Raw genomic sequence first — 19,310 nt, forward strand, 5'->3', positions numbered from 1 at the left:
CTATTCAGAGTTCTTCAGATCCAAGAAAGGGGCTCCGTGGTACAGCTACATACAAGGTGGAACAGATTGTTTAGCATAAGTAGTTAACACATGTTCTAAGAGACCATTCAATGTGAAGTGGCCTGAAAATACCACCCTGTACTTTGGCCAAAAAGCTGTGGTGAGCAAGTTACAGATGGCTATATTAAAAGCCGTATTGAAATACACACTCTCATCTTGTGCAGGCGTTTTGCAGGTTTCCTTTCAGGAAGAGGACTGAGAGGTGAGTTATGGCATGATTGTTTTGTGAAAAATGTTCACCCGCCAGTGATATAGTGTTTTTGTCTTTTACCATTTTTCTGCGAGAGTTTGTGTGAGAGCATAGTGATTGCTTTCACCTACATAGAATCATCTGACTCACACCAAACACAAAAACAAGACAAAAACAACATGCTTGGTATTTACATTTGCAGCATCAGGAAAAAAAATCACTGACATCCAAAAACAGCACATTTACAACAGTCTCTCTACTGCTGGGAGGACAGCAGTACTATGCCTGAGATTCAGACACCAGAGAGTGATCAAACCAGCAGATAAAAGGTATACCATTCTAGTCTTCAGAGCTTAATGATTGTGTCAGTGACGCCAACCAATAACTCTCTGGTACCACCTACTATGAAGAAATCAAAGACTCCCACACATACTGCATTTCACCCAGGAATTTAAGGATATCATCAAATCCTTCCCCAAACAACTCACAAGAAGAATTCTACAACCTCATCCCCCCATTATCTGTCCCCACCCAGAGACGACCTACATGTTTCCCAAGATACACAAATAAGGGAATGCAGGCAGACCCCACATAGCGGGTACATTCATTAAAGGAGTATCCGGATTCATAAAAAACCATCCTCAAACCACTCACCACACAAAGAGTTTGACACCACCAACTTCCTCCACAAACGCTGCACCATTAGCAACCTCCCTCTGAACACTATCCTTGACGCCAAAAACTCAAGTCCATATTTACCAGCAGTTCTCACAATGATGGCATCAATGCCTGCCTTAAATATGTGCTAGGCAATGAACAACATTCACATACTCAGCCAAAACACATTGCTGAACTCATCCATTTCATCCTCACCCATAACAATTTTATATGCAACAATACTTTGTCCAGACCATGGGAACAGCTGTGGGTACTATAATGGCTCCCCAATATGCCAACCTGTTCACAGGTCATCTTGAGGAAGAATTTTTGAACAAATGCACCCCAAAACCAGTACTTCCCACAACACATCTTTCAAGATCCATGGTTTTACATAAGCCTGATGCACTTTGTGGTGTACCTTATCCGGTTCACTAAATATCCCAACAACTCTGTAAGTGAAATCAGACAATTACTGTGCTCCATATGAAGTTACGCAGAAAAATGATAAAAGTCAAACATCATATCACTCATGGGCAAAAACTTTCACAAACCATCATTTCATATCTGTCCTTGCAGTCTTTGTACTAGGAGAATTCTGCACAGCACTGTCAAAAGACCAACAAATTCATAACTTTGCTAGAGAGGAAATATCACAGTCTAACTAAAGAAAACTGGATTCCTGGCTTATTACAACAATACAATAAACCCTTGATTTACAAGACCCTGATTTAACAGACTTCGGAAATAAGAGATGCTGCCTACCAGCGGCGCTCCTTCCCCCACCCCCACCCCCACCCACACACAAATGCTGGCAAGTCACCGGAGCTGCTGCTGCCACCATAGGAGCTGCAACTGGGGCGGGGGGGCTGTTGGTTGAGGGGGAGGGAGAGTGCTCAGCCTCCTCCCAGCAGGGTGGTTGCCTGGACTGCACAGCTGGTGGGTGTCCTGCCAGCAAGAACCCTGGGCAAATGCGTACTCACTCCATGGAAACTTAGTTTCCGCGGCAGTGTCCAGTCTTGGCTGGTGATGAGTGGCTCAGGGCGGGCGAGTCCAGAGGCTCTACTCTGTAAACAGGGGAAAGAGCGCTCTGCCAAGCTCTCTCACCCAAGCCCACTGCATTCCTCCAAGGACTCGGATGGAGCGCTCCCTAGTGCACCTTGCAAGGGGCCTCCAGTGCTGCAGATTCGGATTTAACAGACTTTTGGCATTGAGATACCCCTTCCCCTCATTAGTCCATGAATTCACCAATGTCCTCTATTTTGTCCTGTGTGACTGAAAAGGTGTTAGTAGATACACTTTGTCTGGAATGGTCTCTTAGAATAGACAAGGTGGCTGAAATAATGTCTTTTAATGGAGCAGCTTGTGTTGGTGAAAGAGACAATCTATGGAGCCACACAGAGCTCTCCTACTTTGAGTGTTTACTAGAGTTAAACAATGTGCTTCACCATTTAGTTAGATGTGTGCCTTACCCAGAAGGAGAAGCTCTCTATAGCTCCAAAGTTTGTGTCTATCAGCAGCAGAAATTGTTCCAATAAAAGAAATAATCTCTCCCACCTGGTCGCGAGCTAATGAAGAATATGGCACTTAAAGAGCAAAGGGAAACTTGACAAGCTATAGAGGAGACGTTAGGGTGAAGGGGTAGGAAAGTAAAGCAGATACAACATTTCTGTTATGTACAAAATCATTGTGTACAACACTGTCAAGCTGCCCATTAACAAATTAAAATGTTTCTGGCCCAAAGGCACTGACTTTGCAAAGTGATGGGGAGTGCTCAACCCCCAGCTCTGCCCCGGGCTCTGTCCCTACTCTGCCTTTTCCTCCAAAGCATCTTGCCGCCCAGTTCGACCTCTCTCCCAAGCAAACTGCATCATCATCCACTCGCTGGCGCCAATCTCCGGAACGCCACAGAACAGCTGGTAGAAGCACGTGGAAGGTCTGGTAGAAGCACTGACCCATGGGGCCTAACGAAGGGTGGGAGGCCCTAGGGTTGCAAGGGGACACTGATAGAGGGGGCCTGTTTTCCCATGAGTGCTCACAGAGTCTGCACCTGTGCTAGGGTAAAATTGAGGGAATGTAAAGTAACCATAAGATTTCTGTGTGGTACACAGTCACTGTGTACGACATTGGCAGTCTGCCAATTAACAGAAAACATGCTTCTGGCCTAAACATAAGAAGGTTAGATTCTTCCCCAGCATTTAAACAGTGGTGTAGTGATGCTTTGGATGCTAATGATTGTCCTCCAGTGCTTTTTGAAGAGTCGACAGGAATAACTTCACAAGCAGAAATAAGCAACTGCCTGATTCCTTGCTGCATGTGCAACAAATACATAGTAACCTGCCCTAGCCTGGATTTGCAGAGTAGCTGTCAGGTGGTGATGATACAGGTGGGACCAAAGCTTCTTTAAAAGGGATATTTTAACCGTGAAATGTAAGCCAGTTTTATAGTTCAAGTTAAAAGTAGCCTGGGTATGCAACTTTCCTGGAGTACTTCTGTTTATTTGTGCAGTTTAATGAACTTTCTCTCATTTTAAAAATGTTTTCCTCTCTCTTGCTGCTGAGTGAAAAAATCCACAGAAATAGGGAAACTCTGATAGGGAGAACATGATGAACCAGTGAAATAGAGGCCATGACTCTCTGCAGAGCCCTGCGCAGATACAGAATTGCTATCCACATTTGCATCTGCAAAAATGACCCATGGATTTGGATTCTCATGGATCTAAAATGGCTATCTGCAGATTTGCAGTATTCTTTCTATATGTACAGCTGTGCTACTGCAACACATCTGGGGAAGACACTATATATCAATGTGGCAGAGCTCTTCTGTCAACACCACCTCAGTGAGTGGCACAAGCTATGTCGGCAGGAGACGATCTCCCACCAGCACTGCAGTGCAAATTAGCGCTTATGTCACTTAAATTATGTCACTTGGGGCAAAGGCTTATTCACACCTCTGAGTGACATAAATTGTACCAGACTACAGTGTAGACACAACCTGACTTTACCCAAAGGCTGAAGCATGCAGAAATCAAAAATGGGAAAATAAACAAAAAACGTTCTGTCTCCGGTCATTTTAGGTGCTACTTGAAACAATAGGAGATAAAGTTTTCAGAAAGAAGTGTGTTTTTTATTTTATGTTGACAAAGTCTGTGTTAAAAAGTAAGAAGGGAATTAAAGCTGTCATGTCAGACTTGCAACCCGGCGTTGCATGTGGCCTAACTAGTTTTTGTTTGTTTTTTGTGGCCTGCGACTAGATGTTGATAAAACATCCAAGTGCTGCCTGCCCACTCCCACACCCTTCTCTGGCATGCACGAGTGGTAGGAGGCACAACAAACACCCTTCCCTGCTCCTCAGGCTGTCTGTGTGCAGCGCATGCGTATTAAAACCCCAGAGAGCAGGAGAGCCTGACCTGGTCTGCCTCACCATCACCCTTCCTCTACTGGGGCCACTCAGTCCCACCCACCCAGCGCCCCTTTCCTCCCTCCCTGCTTCCTCTATGCGGGAAAAAAAATTGGATTGTGATGTCTTCTGAGGCCCACTGAGAGGGAGTGGGAGAGAGGGGAATCTCAACCCTCCATGTAAGGAGAGAGGGTGCTCTTGGGGGAGGGAGGGGTTTCACTGTGTTGTACTCACCCTGTACGAATGTGAGAGGGGAAATACATAAAATCAGCCAAAGAGACATTCAAACCTGGTCACAGTAATTGGCAAAGCAAAGCCTGTACAATGGAAGTGTTTCACCTGAAGTACACCCTTAACAACATAACATCAGGGGTGTTCCGCCAGTGAGCTGGTGGTGATCAGTTTATCTCAGCTCCATTCCCCTCAGGTACTGCTTCCCCTTTACTGAGACCCCCTCTTTAAATCCTCCTCCTCAACCCCGACCCCCACTCATGCATCTGATGAAGCGGGTCTTTGCCCACGAAGCTTATGCTCCAAAATATCTGTTAGTCTATAAGGTGCCATAGGACTTCTTGTTGTTTTTGAACATACAGACTAACTCGGCTACCCCTCTGATGCTTCTTTAAATTAACTCTTGCTTCTGTTCCTTCCAGCTACAGATCTCAAAACCCATTCAGTCATTTGTTCATTCGTTCATTAATGTTGGTAACTCATGACTTTCCTGTGTGGTAGGTTATCCTCATTTTTAGAAATGATGAAACTGAAAACACAGAGAGAGCAGAGCCAGCCGTAGAGCGCAGGCGTCCTGACACCTGCTTTGCATGTTCACTGCAAAACAATCTGTCTGATTTGGCTTTTCTCCCTGGTCTGCTTTTATCATCAGTGTTTTGTATCTTTTTCTTCCCTTACTGCTACATGTGTCTTTTCTCAAATGTTATGAGCTATTAATAAAATTGTAAAACAATAAAAATCATGTTACGTGTTAAATTATCAGTTAAAATTATTGTATTCTATTCAACCAAGACCTGAAAAGCATTATAAAATATACCTGAAACAAAATCTACAATGATAAATAATTACAACTTTCCAATAGAAATACATTTTCTTTGGTGGCCCAGAAAGCTGTCAGTTTTCATTTGTGCAGCCCTCAGTAGGATGTGAGTTTGACACGCCTGAATTAGAGGGACCAGCACTGTTTTTCATGTGCTCCTCATGCTTCAATAAAAAATACTATCAGTGTGAACAGGTAGGCAAGTTCTTTAAGCCTTTGTATTTTTACTGGTGTGTTCTTTAACAGGGTGATAAAGACTTCCCTCCAGCTGCAGCTCAGGTGGCTCACCAGAAACCTCATCCCTCTGTGGAAAAGCTTCCTCATCCACAGCACGTCAATCAGCACATCCACCAGCCTCGCAAGTGAGCCCTGTCGAAAAGCCAGACAAACAGCATCAGCGAATACTTTGTAGAAAGAAGAGAGTAGAGTTTTTAGGAATCATGCTACCAAATCAATAAAACTGGCCTTTAAAAATGATATATGTTGCTTTTGCCTTAATTCTCCATAGTTTCATAAAAGTGGAGATTTCATTAGGTTCTGCTCCTTCAGATGGAAAACATGCTGCATTGCTGCTGTGTGTCTGCTGATCAAGAGTGTTACTCAGTTTATCCCATCAGTTTTGCTTAGCAATGTCATAAATCTGTTATTGCCAAGACCAAACTTGAATATAAATAATTAATCTGATTAATGGATTTTAATGTGGGACTATCACAGCCAGAAACAGAGATAACATTAATGTAAAACTTGCTGGGGACCATATAAGATCTTGTGTTTGGTTTATTTGGTGTAGGGAGGATAGGTTTTGTATCTGTTTGTTTGGGAGGTTTGTAATATGTGGCAGTCTGATTTTTATAGAATTATTGCAGTCTGCACTACATTAGTGATCTAGAATATAAGAAAGAATGTAACTGAAGTTTTTATGCTTTTGGGTCTCTCCTTTGACTTTACCCATGGCAGAGCAGAAATAACCAGAAACCAAGGTCAAATGGTGGGAGGGGAAGTGGACTCCCGTTGAACCTTCATGACACCATCTTCCACTTACACCACCTCACTGGTGCTCTTCCATGTAAACTGTGCATACTAAGAGCACCAGGGCTTTGGGTGGGAGTAAGATGTTAAAATAGGTGGAAGTCTATTCTATGCAGCATCATCCCATAACGCACTTGTAGTATCATGATGTATATTTGTGAGACTTCGTGACCCTGTGAAGTCTCTGTGAATAAACTGAACAGTAAGGTACAATGATGTGCAAGCAGTCCAATACTGTGAGGAAGGGGGCTCCCTTTCCACTGATAGAGTTGAGGGAACTCAGCACCTCACAGAATTGGGCCCCAAATAGACTGGAGGGCAAATCCATTTAACTTAAATATGATTTATGGTTATCATTCTAAAATAAGGTCTCTGTAACACGAAATGCGTATGGCATCATTGTGCATGATCTGTTATATATCATGTCTGCTGTTTTTTTCTACTCATTTTATCATAGGCAAGCAGATGATGATACAGATAAGATACAACATTTTAAATTAAGTAATCTGATTAGTCAAAGTCAGGGCTGGCCATATGTATACATCCTTTTCAATGCTTGCACAGCTAAAAATCACTTTCACAGAAACAGTAGCCATATCAATTGCCTCCTTCATCTTGCTGTAGGTCCATGATTTTTAAAAAAAAATTAGCCTTCATTTTTAAAGTGTACTTGATTTTTAAATGAATATAACTACACTACAGGCTTTGGTACCCTACAGGATTATAGAACTTCATTTCAAGGAATGTGGCCATTTGGCCCAAACTTAAACTCACTCATCTAGCAAAACCTGGGAAATATGGGCTACTCAGGGCTTAAGCAGTGCATTCAGAGTTACAATCAAATAGCATCAAAAATAGTGAGAGGACAACTTTAGAAATACTATTTTAAACTATTATCTAAATGCTAAATAAAGTTATGGTTCTTCTGTGAGTAGCTGTTTACTGTAAACTGAAATTTAAAAAAAATACCGTTTTCTAAGTGGAATAATTCAGTTTGTTGTGAGTAAGAGTCATCCTTGTTCAGAGGCCCTGCAGAAGGGTTGTGCATTACTTGGTAAGGGTCATCTGAATCTTCACTTAGAAATGAAGTTCATCCTGTGTGCATTTATGTATGTCTCCTCTTGACCAACAAAAAGTATACTCTGGCTAAGTGACCTTTTTGTACGTGAAATAATATTGTGGATGTCTTGGGCTTCTGGAAAATATTCAATTTTAATAAAAATTTATGCAGGGATATTTTCTTGTCCGCTGTCTTCACCATACAATCTTCATCTTAAGGGACTTGTGAACTGTACTTGACTTAAGGATGGAGCATTTCTGTGATGGGTTAGGACTCCCTAGGATGCCATCTGATGTGCTGAAGATACTACTGAGACTGCCTTCTCTGCCAGCCGAGCGCTCTTTATCCTTGTCTTGTTGAGCCAGGCTCTTAAGCCTCCTCCAGTACACATACAAGTAGGGCCATACCCAGCTGTGGAATGGTACAGACCCTGAGATCAGCTTCAGAGACGCTCAGTTTACGGGACTTGTCACAGCACCCAAGTGTCCACCTCACTTGCAATACAAAACCCAAAGTTATATGAAATTTACCTCCTCCCTCAGCATGGAGGAACGCATGCACAACTTCCTGCCCCATCCCCCGTTAGAAATTACATTAACGATGTAATATTATAAGACAGAGAACTATAAAAAGGTGGCTTTTAAGTGGGTAAAGATGTACCAAACAGAACAAAGCCAATTACTGAGAAAATCAAAACACATAAGCTAAGCTTAATTCACTAAAGAAACTGAGCTGCCATTGCAGGTGGCACTCCTCACAGCATAGCAAGTTTCTGCATCAGGCATATATAGCAATTTCCTGCTTCCTGGGATCCCCCCTCCTGGCCTGTCTTATCTCTAGGTCTGACACCGAACTACTTTCAGTCCCCTCCAACTGCTCCTTCCTCCTCCAGTGAGGAAGAGTACGAAAACGACCATGGGCACAGGTCCCTGAACTATTCCTCCTTGCCCAGGGCACTGGCATTTGGCGAGATATTCAAATAGCCTCCATGTTCCCCAATATGGTATCCATTTCCTTCCCATTGGCCGTACTGGGGTGCATGGAAACCCCATAAGAGGAGGCACAGCTCCCAGTATGCAGTGAAGAGAAGGGACACAGTGAGACCCCCTCCTGCTTTGGGGATGAAGAGCAACAATTATTACTGGAACCAATACCAGAGCAGGCTGGGGGCACCACTTCATTAACTACACTTGGCAAACTAACTGCATTACCCCAGGAAGCCATTTTGTCTCAAACAGCTGCACCCTCAGACGAAGCAAACATGGAAAGCAAGTTATTGCTGTTGTCTTGGTGCTGAACTGACTAGACAGCAGATGACATCACAGAGACAAAGTTCTAGGAGAGTCTAGAACCAGTGAAAATGGTTCAATTTCCTGCCCCCAAGAGGCCCCTGGAAACTGTGGTTGCCTTAGGTGCGTCTGCCCTAGGGCTAGTGAAAGGAAGGGAAGTGAATGGAAGTGGGTCCTAGTCCCTTATGATCTCTCTTCACTGCTTCTGCTTGGTGCTGGATAGCTGTTCGTTGCTGGAGATTACCACTTGAGCTCAGATAATGAATCCGTCATAGGCCTCCATCCAGCAACCAAAGTCTGCAATGACCTTTACACTACCGATGAGGAGTGGCACTGACCTCAGCGGGACTCCCTGGATGTGCAGACTCTTTTGGTGGGGTCTGGACCCTTTGCAGTAGAGAGGCTGTAAAATTTCTTTACGCTGAAAGATTTGCAGGCTGACATCTGGCAGGATGTGAGGGACTTTGAGTGATTAGTAGCATGGGCCACATGCTGCTGGAATGCAGCACAATCAACCCTTTTTAAGCAGAGTAGTTATGCTGCACTGAGATGAGATAAGAGCCTAAAATGTAACAGCTTAGAAAATTATATTGGAGACAAACTACAGTCCTGCCACGTGCAGAGCAGTTGTATGGCTTCACAGAGCTCTAAACTCGCATTGGCTTGAATGTGGGGGTGGGGTGAAGGTTGTCAGTAGCACCCTACAGGATTTGGACTCAATGCATAAATCAATGATTTGTTAATGTGCATGACAGCGAATCTTCTTCTGTGGCTAGGAAAGAAAAGACATGTTAACATGAAGGGTTTAAAATGTAACAAGCTTCTGGTCATCTACAGGACTCACCCTAGGAAAACATATTGGTTGTGTATGCAACAGTAGGCAGAGCCAGATGTCTATTTTTATATCAAGAATGGAATCAAGATGTAATTCAACTAAAACTGATTCCATCTGCCCTTCTAATCCAGCCACCTACTGAGAAAAAGAGTAGTCAGTTTCAGAATCTGAGAGCTGATATTTTATTCATTTCATGAAGATGGCATAATGTAGGCTCAGACTTCAGTGAATACATTTATTGAAGGAACACCTTAATATCCTCTACATTATGGTTTTTCAGTGTTGAATATTTAAATCTGAGTGTCTTATTTAAAAAAATAGTTTCATTAGAAGCTGATTTTATGCTCAATTCCTACTCATGAAAAACTGTAACAAATAGCACTAGTGAGAATTTTCCCCATATAGTCTTATTTATCAAGCAGAACAGGATAAACATTAGCCTACTGCTGATGTGACAAATGTGACAGCTGGAGGGGTCTGGAATGAATACAGAAACCTTAAATAAGCTTTTCAATTGAGCTCATTATAAGGACATTTGTTAAACACACAGCCTCTTCTTTTGCTGTGCCAAGCAGCTCTTAGCCTATACACATTGGAAACCTATATTTTATAGCACAAGGGCTCTGTTTTGCATGCTAATTGCTAGTTCACCATTAGCTGATTGTTTCTAAGTTAAATATTGATGGAAAGCATGGTGTGTGAGCTGACTATTTATCATGACTTAGAATATTCCTTTTTCCTGAGTTCACATACTTGCTTTCATAGACTTTAGTTTGGTCATACGCACTTCATTGCATGCAACACGAATGACCCATTGATGGGCAATGTTTTTATAACTGGTGTGATTTTAGCCAGTGGAGGCCGGTAACAAAGTTCAGAACATTCTATTGGACGTCTTGTGCAGGAATCCATATCAACAGAAAGGAAAGCCAAGTCTTCCTGGATTTCCTGCCAGATGTCAGCCTGCAAATCTTTTGGTATAAGGAAATTTTACAGCATCTTTACTGCAAAGGGTCTGGACCCCACCAAAGACTCTGCATGTCTAGGGAGTCCCGTTGAGGCCAGTGCCATTCCTCATGGGTAGTATAAAGGTCATTGCAGACTTTGGTTGCAGGATGGAGGCCTATGATGGCTTCGTTATCTGAGTTCAAGTGGTAATCTCCAGCAATTAACATCCTCAGCAACCGTAAAATACCCACCTAGAAATGGTAAAACAGAAGGATTAAGAGCACATAGAGTGCATCTGCATGTTAATCCCTAGCAGTACAGTGCTAGGTCAAAAATGCTATTACAGTAGATACTTGTTTGCAGCAATAGCTTGTAAGAGCAACCACCGCTTATGGGCAATGTATCCTTTTGTTCCACTTTCCCTACTCTGAATTGTCAACACTCCCTATAACTGAAGTGAGTGCAACATAGCAAAGGGGCACCAAGATGTTGCTAATGAGCCACTACTGTATTCTGATTTGATGCAATTATTATTCTCACCTTCCTCTGGCATAAATGGCTGCATGGGAGCAGGTCAACAACACATCAGACCTGGAAGGCTCAATTCTGCACACCGAGGTAAGGGGGTAGTTTCTTCATTTCTCAAGGCTGTGACTGGGGATCAGAGAAACCTAGTTTATTATATTGCATGGGAGTGAGGTCTCATTTACAATTCAATATCAGTTTAGTGGGCTAATCCTTTATGTACTTACCGGTTGTTTCTCAGTGATTTCTCTTCTTGTTTCCAGCCAAGTTAAGTTTTGTTTCGCTACTCCAGTATATTGGTTTATATCCCATCTCTCGTGTTAATCTCTGTACATGTAGCAGTAATAAATAAACTGGGATGGGAGGGATTAGAGTCAAACAAGGATTAGAGTCAAACTTGGCTGCCTTTGAATTGTGCTGCTTGGCATCATCAGAGGGATCAGGGCATTTAGCCCTGGAAAATGTATGCACTTTGGCCCTGACCCTACAAGAAGATCCATGCAGGCAAATTCTTGCACCTGCCTAGGTCCTCTGACTGAAAGGGACGTGTGCTGGAATTCAATGGGGCTCAACAGAAGCACAGGAGTTTTACTATGACCCTTCCTTGCTAACGCGGGAAATTAATAAACTAGTGGCAGTAGCCACCTTACTTGTTTTTAGTTTTCGTTGTAAAGATCCACCAGATGCTATTGTGGTTGGTTGGAAAGAAGGAGTCACTCCTATGACATGGACTGATCCATGCGTGACACACTAAATAACTCAGTATTCACTACCAGTAGTATGCTCTGCTAGCTGGGAGAAAATACGCCCCTTTTGCAAAGATTAATAAAAAGGCACACACAGTATTCAACAGCTAGATCATTTCCACCATGACCATCCTCCTCCCCCTGCCACATGCACGTCTATTTGTCCTGCATATTAATGTGCAGAGGTAATCGCTCTAGTACTGTTCTGCAGTAGTTACTAAAAGCCATCTAAAATTATATGCTGCTGTTCCTGTTACCAAAAAGACTGCAAAGCCCTTGGCAGAGTGTCTACTTTACACAGAGGTACTATTTAATTACTTTTTGAAAGAAGACATTCTCAGTGTAGCATTCTTTACAGTACTGAAAACCCAAATGTCCTTTGGCTAACCATTTGAGAGAGCAGAGGGCACAGAATGAAAAGATTCAGGCACAGTCCCTTACAAATAAGCAAGAGAAGCCACCTTCTCCCAGTTCTTTGTCTTCCACAAAACTCTGCTTAAATGCCTGCCTAAAATTCGATAGTGGTTAGGCTGCTAAAGTGCTGAGACCACTGCTTTTCACACTGACCACTGCTGTTGCAGTGTTTCCTCTGTATGCCCCTGTCTGTAGCCATCTGTTCTCTCTTCTTTCATACTCAGATGCCCCTGTTGTTAGATAGGAGGTCAAGAAGGGAAAGACCCCATGTTCACACTCTGACTGGTGAGGCTTTCAAGGCTACTGGGGGAGGAAAGAGAGAAACAAGGAAATGCTTTAAATTTGTCCTCTAGAGTATGTGGGAGCAAGTAACTGGGCCCCCAGATTATCATTGTTCATGTTCAACCAACCACCTTTGCTTTCTTCTTCCTCTGAGCCCAATGTCATCTCTTCTCCTCAGGCCCCACAAATGTCTTTTTAAAGGAACAAGCAACTAACACATCCCTCGAGGCTTGCAGGAGCATAGGAGCATTTGTGATAGAATTAAAAAAGCTGTAGAACAGGAAAAATGGTTGTATTGAAATCAGCCTCAAACCGAGCCTTCACTTGTCGCCCCAATGGACCCAAACATTTAACCTTTAAGTTAAGTTCAGCTAAGTACTTTACCCTCCTTCTACATCTCCCATCCTGAAAAAAGATGGGCCAACATAGCGGCTGTTCTCTCTGAGGAAACATGGATCCATGAACCAGGAATTGCTGTATCCATCCAAGAGGTGGTGTTTCCAGTGAGCACCTTGACCTAGTAACTAGAGCATGGAACCAAGTTAGTCAGTCTGGGTTGTCCACCCATTTATGAAGGGGTTGCCCGATGGCTTTAGTGAAGTGCTGATGTTTCCTTCCACTGATATAAATGTGGTCATAAATGATTGCGTAAACTTTGCTTGTGCAAATCACATGTCACAGACCCATTGGGGTCCCTTGCCAGCTATCCCTCAGATGGCTCAGTGAAGATTTCCCTGTTAAACTAAGATGGTTTCCTGAGCAAAGTCCAGGGTCCATATTCTGTTGCTTTCCTTTATTTCTTTTGTCGGGATCCTGAACTCAACCATCTCATGGTTATTGCTGCCCAGGTGACCACCTACTTCTACTCCCCCTAACAATTCTTCTGTGTTTGTGAGCTGCAGGTCAAGAGAAGCACAAACCCTAGCTGATTCTTCAGTACTTACACCAGGAAGGAATTCCGAACACTCTCCACGAAGCACCACTGCGCTCAAGATAAAGGGTTGTGTGTGTGGATGGGTCTCCTGGTCAGCAGGCTACACTCATGTTATAACTTTAACTCTGCAATGAAAACAAACCAGCTGTGTAAATCCCATGAATCAACTTTTTAAAACTTGCATGCCCAAAGACCTATGTAAGTGTAGCCTGTTTTCAGGCATACTGCTTTTCTTGTGCTCCCTTATTTCACTGCACAGCACCTCTAAATATCTGATTGTGGACGTTTCCTGTGAGGCAGCCAGAAATGGAGGAAGTGAAAATTTGTGGACACTTCTAAAAATGTAGGCCTTACTACTTCTCCATCTCAGTTTTCTGACTGGTAATGCTTGCCCGCCTTAGAGATGTGCTGCAAGTTTTAAAGACTTAATATTTGTAAAGAAATCTGTGCTCTATTGCAGTGGTTTTCAACCTGTGATCTGTGGACCCCTGGGGATCTGCAGAGTATGCCTAAGATTTCCAAAGGGATCTGCAACTCCTGAATATTTTAGGGGTCTGCAAATGAAAAAAGATTGAAAACTGCTGCTCTGTGGAGGAAAGGTTCTGTGCAAATGAGGAGTATGTCGTATTTCCTTCTTTCTGGAAATATTTAATAGTGTCGCAGTAAACTAATGCTTGCTTTTGCAAGGGCTGGCCTTTGTTCTTGTGTCACTGATGTGTGTGCCTGAGCTCCATTTGTAGTTATCACTATTTCCTGTACAACAACTGCATGTGTAGGGAACCTGAACATCTAATTACTTGCCAAAGTTCAGCATGGGTGCTTGGTCACCTAGCTAACTGCACAGTTCCTCATTAAAGGAATGTGTGTGAAAGATCTTTCTTGGGAGGGAAGGAGTTCACAATCTTTAACAAGGCGTCCCTGCCATTTACTGCGCCTCCATCCTTCTGTGCATCTCTTATGACTCCTGGTGAGGCAGCCTACTAGCTTGGATGTGTCACATCATAGCTTCCTTTTAACATACAAAGTGCTGCTGTTGAATTACTTAAACAGTCCAAACTAGCTCGTAAAATACTAATGATGTGATATGCCAGATTTGCAGGCATCCATTGGAATTGTGCTGGGGCCAAGTCTCCACGGTGCAGATAATCCAGTGGCTAGTGTAGCATAAGGACATTACAGTAAATTAAATTTTCAAAATGGCCTCTTCACCTACTATGATATATCACATGTGCCCCTATTTGCATGCCCCAGACAAATTCAGGCAAGGCCAGTGTCTGCTTGATTTATAGTTTTCCTTTAGCCTAAGTTTTGAAAGAGAACATAAAAGTATAACTCAGACCCATCAAGCTATGTCCATATGCAGCCTCCGCAATCAGGGGCTCATCTCCTGAACTCTCAGATCTCCTCCCCATCTTCCGACTTGTTTGACACTTACTTTTGGTGCTTCATCTTAAACTGAATGGTAAGCTCTTTGGGATACATAATGTTTGGGGCACTGCTCCCTGGCAGAACGGGGTCAGATTGTGTAGAAGCCTGTGCTCTAAATTTTCAAAGGTAACAAACATCCAACTCAGCCTGTTAAATAAAATAGCTTATAAAAGTCAGCAGAAGTTAACGGCAAAGGAAGAAAATCTACTACCATCCAAGGACTGTATTACTTTTGTGACTTGTACAGGATAAGACAATTGGAAAATTATCAATCAACATTTCGGAGTGTAGGAATTTAGGTCTAATTTGTAGACAAAATAATGAGGAGGTGGGCTATTCTGCCTATAACTCCCTTTTGGGGTCCTTAAAAAGAGGCTATGAGGAGATAAAAAATGGTGAAGCTGAATGACCTGGAAGGAGCAAGATAGACCATGATGGTTACCAGCTCCAGCATCTCCTGGAATCCAGGGCTGCACCATCCACCGCTGGACTTTTGCTGTCTTGATCCCAAGAGATGTCTTGCAAAAGACCCGGATGATATTGCTATTTCCAGTGACTGCAGGGGCATCCTGAACAGCTGGAATGTGAACCTTGTGTTCCTGGTGTCACCCTCCTTCTCCCAGCATAATTTTCCTTCTCCACTTTCCTTCTTTCCTCTCCCTTTTTTTGCTGTCTCACAAGAGTCTGACTTACTTGGCCAAGCTTTTCTGTTTCACAGCAATGCTGTCATCCCATGAACAGAGCAACAAGGTTACCATAGCAATGCCATCAAAAGGCCCAACGCCGCTTCAAGTTTGACAGGTCCCAGAGGGCACGTCTATATAGCAAATGCTTGACGTCCAGCAGCAGCAAGTGGCAAAGCTTGACTCTGACGCCACTGAGCTGTGCTATGATGCCACTGAGCAGTGTCCTTTGTCAGCTTGGTGTGTTCGGCTTCAGTCTTTTCCATGTGCTGCATGATAATACCCTGTTTGCACTTCTTCTGTTCCTCTCTGCTATGCTGGGCATTGGCGCTGAAAAGTGAAGGTCAAAATTAAGATACAATTCACATAACGTGCTTTGAAAGGGAAGGAATGGGTCTCTGTGTCTATCAGGGAAAGTTAACTTTTTGAAGGCCACTGAAGACTTATTAAGGATGGGACAGTAAGCACGTATTTCACAATACATCAGCTGCCATCACATTTCTTTGTGGACATGGTAAGCTATAAGCAATTGTCCACTTTTGAGGGGGAAGAGGAGGGCTGCAAAGCAGGGTAGCTGCCAGGTGTCCTGGCCAGGTGTCCTGGGGTAGGGGTGTCCTGTGGCAAGGAAAAAAAATTTTGGCCGTTCCTGGAGCAACACTCCCCAATGAGCAAGCCGTGTGAAGGGGATGAGAGGGAAGGGTTCGATTACAGCCACGTGGATGGCTGTGTGTGAGGTGTTCGATGTGCGATAAAAATAATGTAAAGAAAAATAAAATAAATAATCCAAAGAAAAGCTGGATGTAAAGTGACATGGGAGGGGAGGCGCCCAGCAGAGCATGGCAGCTGCATGGGGAGCCCTGAAAAATCAAAAGAAATGCTGGTAGAAAGGGACATGGAGGGGAAATGCCCAGCAGAGCACAGCAGACAAGGGGCACAGGGAATTCCTGAAACATGAAAAGAAATGCTGTTTGGAAAGGGACATGGTGGAGAGAAGCCCTGCTGAGCCTGCAAACTGTGTTGAGCGGTGGGGAACAGAGTGCCCACAGGCTGCTGCAGGCAAATATAAAGGGCAGGAAGCATGTTTCAAAAAAAAAAAAAAAACAGATGCAAATTCCCGTGATTCTGCAGGGTGCCAAAGAAGACATCACCCTCCTAAAACTAACAGATCTGGAGAAAGAACAGCTACTCCTGCTGTGTGACCAAAAGCCTGGAAAATTTGCTAAAATGCTGTGTGGTGCCATAACATCAGATTGCTATCTAGTTACCTGGCGTGGCAAGGTGTCCTACCATGGAGGCTGTAACAAGTCAGGCCTGCCCAAGAATCTTGTGAAAAAAATACAAGAGTGCCTGCATGAGGCCTTCAAGGAGATCTCCAAAAAGGAGCCATGCTCCATCCCAAGAAGCATTAACACGCTGTTCTGAGGGGCGCAGATCCATTGCAAACCTGCATCTATACCTGACCCTATACCTATATCCATCCACAACCCACTTCCAGCATGCAGAATAAATACCCGAACCACTTGGTCCAGGGGGGTCGGGGACCGGCGTGGAGGAGGCGGCCATGGAGGAAAATGTCATGGAGTGGGGCCAGTTCCAGGTCTATCAGAAGAGCTCCAGGCTGTCTGGCAGAAATTGCTTGGGCCCCTGCTCACTGCTCCCTTCCTCCCTGTTGCCTTCTTCCTCTGGGCTGCCCAGCTCCTCCAAGCTCACCTCAAACTCCATAGCAGGGCCTCCACAAGTGTCAGAATTCACACTGGGCTTCATGGTGGGTTCACTCCCCATAAGCATGTGCAGCTGTTCATAATAGTGGCACATACATGGAGCTGCCCCTGACCACTGGTTGGCTTCCCGGACTTTTTGATAGGCCTGATGGAGGTCTTTCACCTTCACCTGGCACTGCATTGAGCCCTGGGAGTAACGTCAGGTGGTCATCTCATGCGACATCTGATCATAGATGGCCGCTTTTCTCTTGGCCACCCAAAGGCTCTGCACCACCGACTGGTCTCCTGAAATCACAAGAAGATCCAGAATCTCCTGGTGGGTCACACTGGGGCTCTCTTGCACCCCTGAGAAGTACTAGGCCGATCACTACCCTGAGTGCTCATGATTGCAGTAGATGGCTAATGATGCAATTGCTACAGATGTGCTACAATGGCTATTGATGCAGTGCGATGCGATGGGCAAATGAATTTTTTTCAGAATGGGCGCCCTTTATATTTGCAGGGCTGGGCGCTGCTGAATTCCAATTCCAGTTCTAATTCAAACTCAAATTCAGTCAGAGCTTTGCAGGCTTACTGTGACCTTCCTGGACACCTGTCGGCGAGTAGCATACAACAAAGTGGCCATCCATGGAGGGTCACCATGTAGCTCTGTGGGATGCACGTGGGACACTTCTGGAGGATAATAAATTTGAATTAAGGACGTAGCGCTTCCACATTAGCCTTGATTTGAGATTTTAAATTCTAAATTCATGCTATACCTGTCTGTAATATTGATATTTTATTATCGCTATTACAGCTCACTAAAATGAGTTAATAGCATTAACTGTGAAGACAGGGACGTTTTAATATTGAGCTAACCCTTTGAAATTCAATTTTCTCTCGCACTGTAGATACAGCCTTGGCTATGTCTACACGTCCAAGTTATTTCAAAATAACAGCAGTCATGTTGAAATAACTTTGGCAAAGTCTAAATGATGCCCAGGCTATTTTGAAATAAAATCAAAATAGTGGGTGCATTATTCTGATTGCAGTAAACCTTATTCTAAGAGGACTTTTGAAATGTCTATTTCAAAATATCGGAGGGGTAGCCGTGTTAGTCTGGATCTGTAACAGCAACGAAGGGTCCTGTGGCACCTTGTAGACTAACAGAAAAGTTTTGAGCATGAGCTTTCGTGAGCACAGACTCACTTCATCAGATGCTGGTCTCGGAAATCAGCTTGTGATTTCCAAGACCAGCATCTGATGAAGTGAGTCTGTGCTCACGAAAGCTCATGCTCAAAACTTTTCTGCTAGTCTGTAAGGTGCCACAGGACCCTTCGTTACTATTTCAAAATAGGCACTACCGAGATAAGGAACAGGGCTATTTGAAATAGGCCATAGTGGGCTCTAATGGCACTATTTCGAAATAGCGCTATGTGTCCAAAAATGCCATTTCAGAGTACCTGGGTGCTATTTTGAAATGCATTTTGCACATGGTTGTGTTATCTTATTTTGAAATAAGGCTCTCATGTAGATGTAGTTTCACATGCTCACTAAAGGAAGTGGATATAACTCCAAATGCCCAGAGAAAGCAAATCTGATGAATTAAAACCACTCTTTTTTTACCTTGTCACTTTTCAGAGCAGAATTGCACTTCATGAGGCTCAGGCTTGGTGATCTGTATTAAAAATGTATCTTTTGCATATGGCATTTACTCTCTATTTCTGAACAGTCAGAACACAATAGTAAGCGAAAAAGTGGGGCGTGCATTTTGTCTTCTCCTTTGAGATTTAAGGATTTGGATGCCAATTACTATTTACCTTCACATGTCAGCTGTCCACCTCAATTCTAGAAATCTGTAATATTGCCAGGTACTCAGTGAAGTCAATGGTAAAACTCCCCTTGCTTTCATAATGCTGTACATCAGATCCTGGAGTGCGTGACTCCTCACAGAGGAATTGAGTCAGCCAGCTACCAGGAACATACTGCAAACTGTCAAAGGAGCAGACAGCTGGCTGAAATGGTGTATTTCCTTCAAGCCAGGAGGGGGAAAGAAAGGAGAAAAAGTGTAGCTGTGTAT

At 43.6% G+C, this 19,310-nt stretch overlaps 1 protein-coding gene across 1 annotated transcript in view; it reads left to right on the forward strand.

Moving 5' to 3' along the window:
- The window catches only part of DAP (death associated protein), an 88,133-nt gene extending 82,299 nt beyond the window's left edge, over positions 1 to 5,834 (forward strand). Inside the window, exon 4 of the mRNA XM_074985960.1 lies at positions 5,604 to 5,834. Coding sequence (XP_074842061.1) covers positions 5,604 to 5,723 — 120 coding nt within the window. The 3' untranslated portion in view covers positions 5,724 to 5,834. The remainder of the gene's footprint in view (positions 1 to 5,603) is intronic.
- The last annotated feature ends 13,476 nt before the right edge of the window (positions 5,835 to 19,310 follow it).

Source organism: Carettochelys insculpta, chromosome 2 (assembly GCF_033958435.1).
Source record: "Carettochelys insculpta isolate YL-2023 chromosome 2, ASM3395843v1, whole genome shotgun sequence".
Classification (NCBI taxonomy): Eukaryota; Metazoa; Chordata; order Testudines; family Carettochelyidae; genus Carettochelys; species Carettochelys insculpta.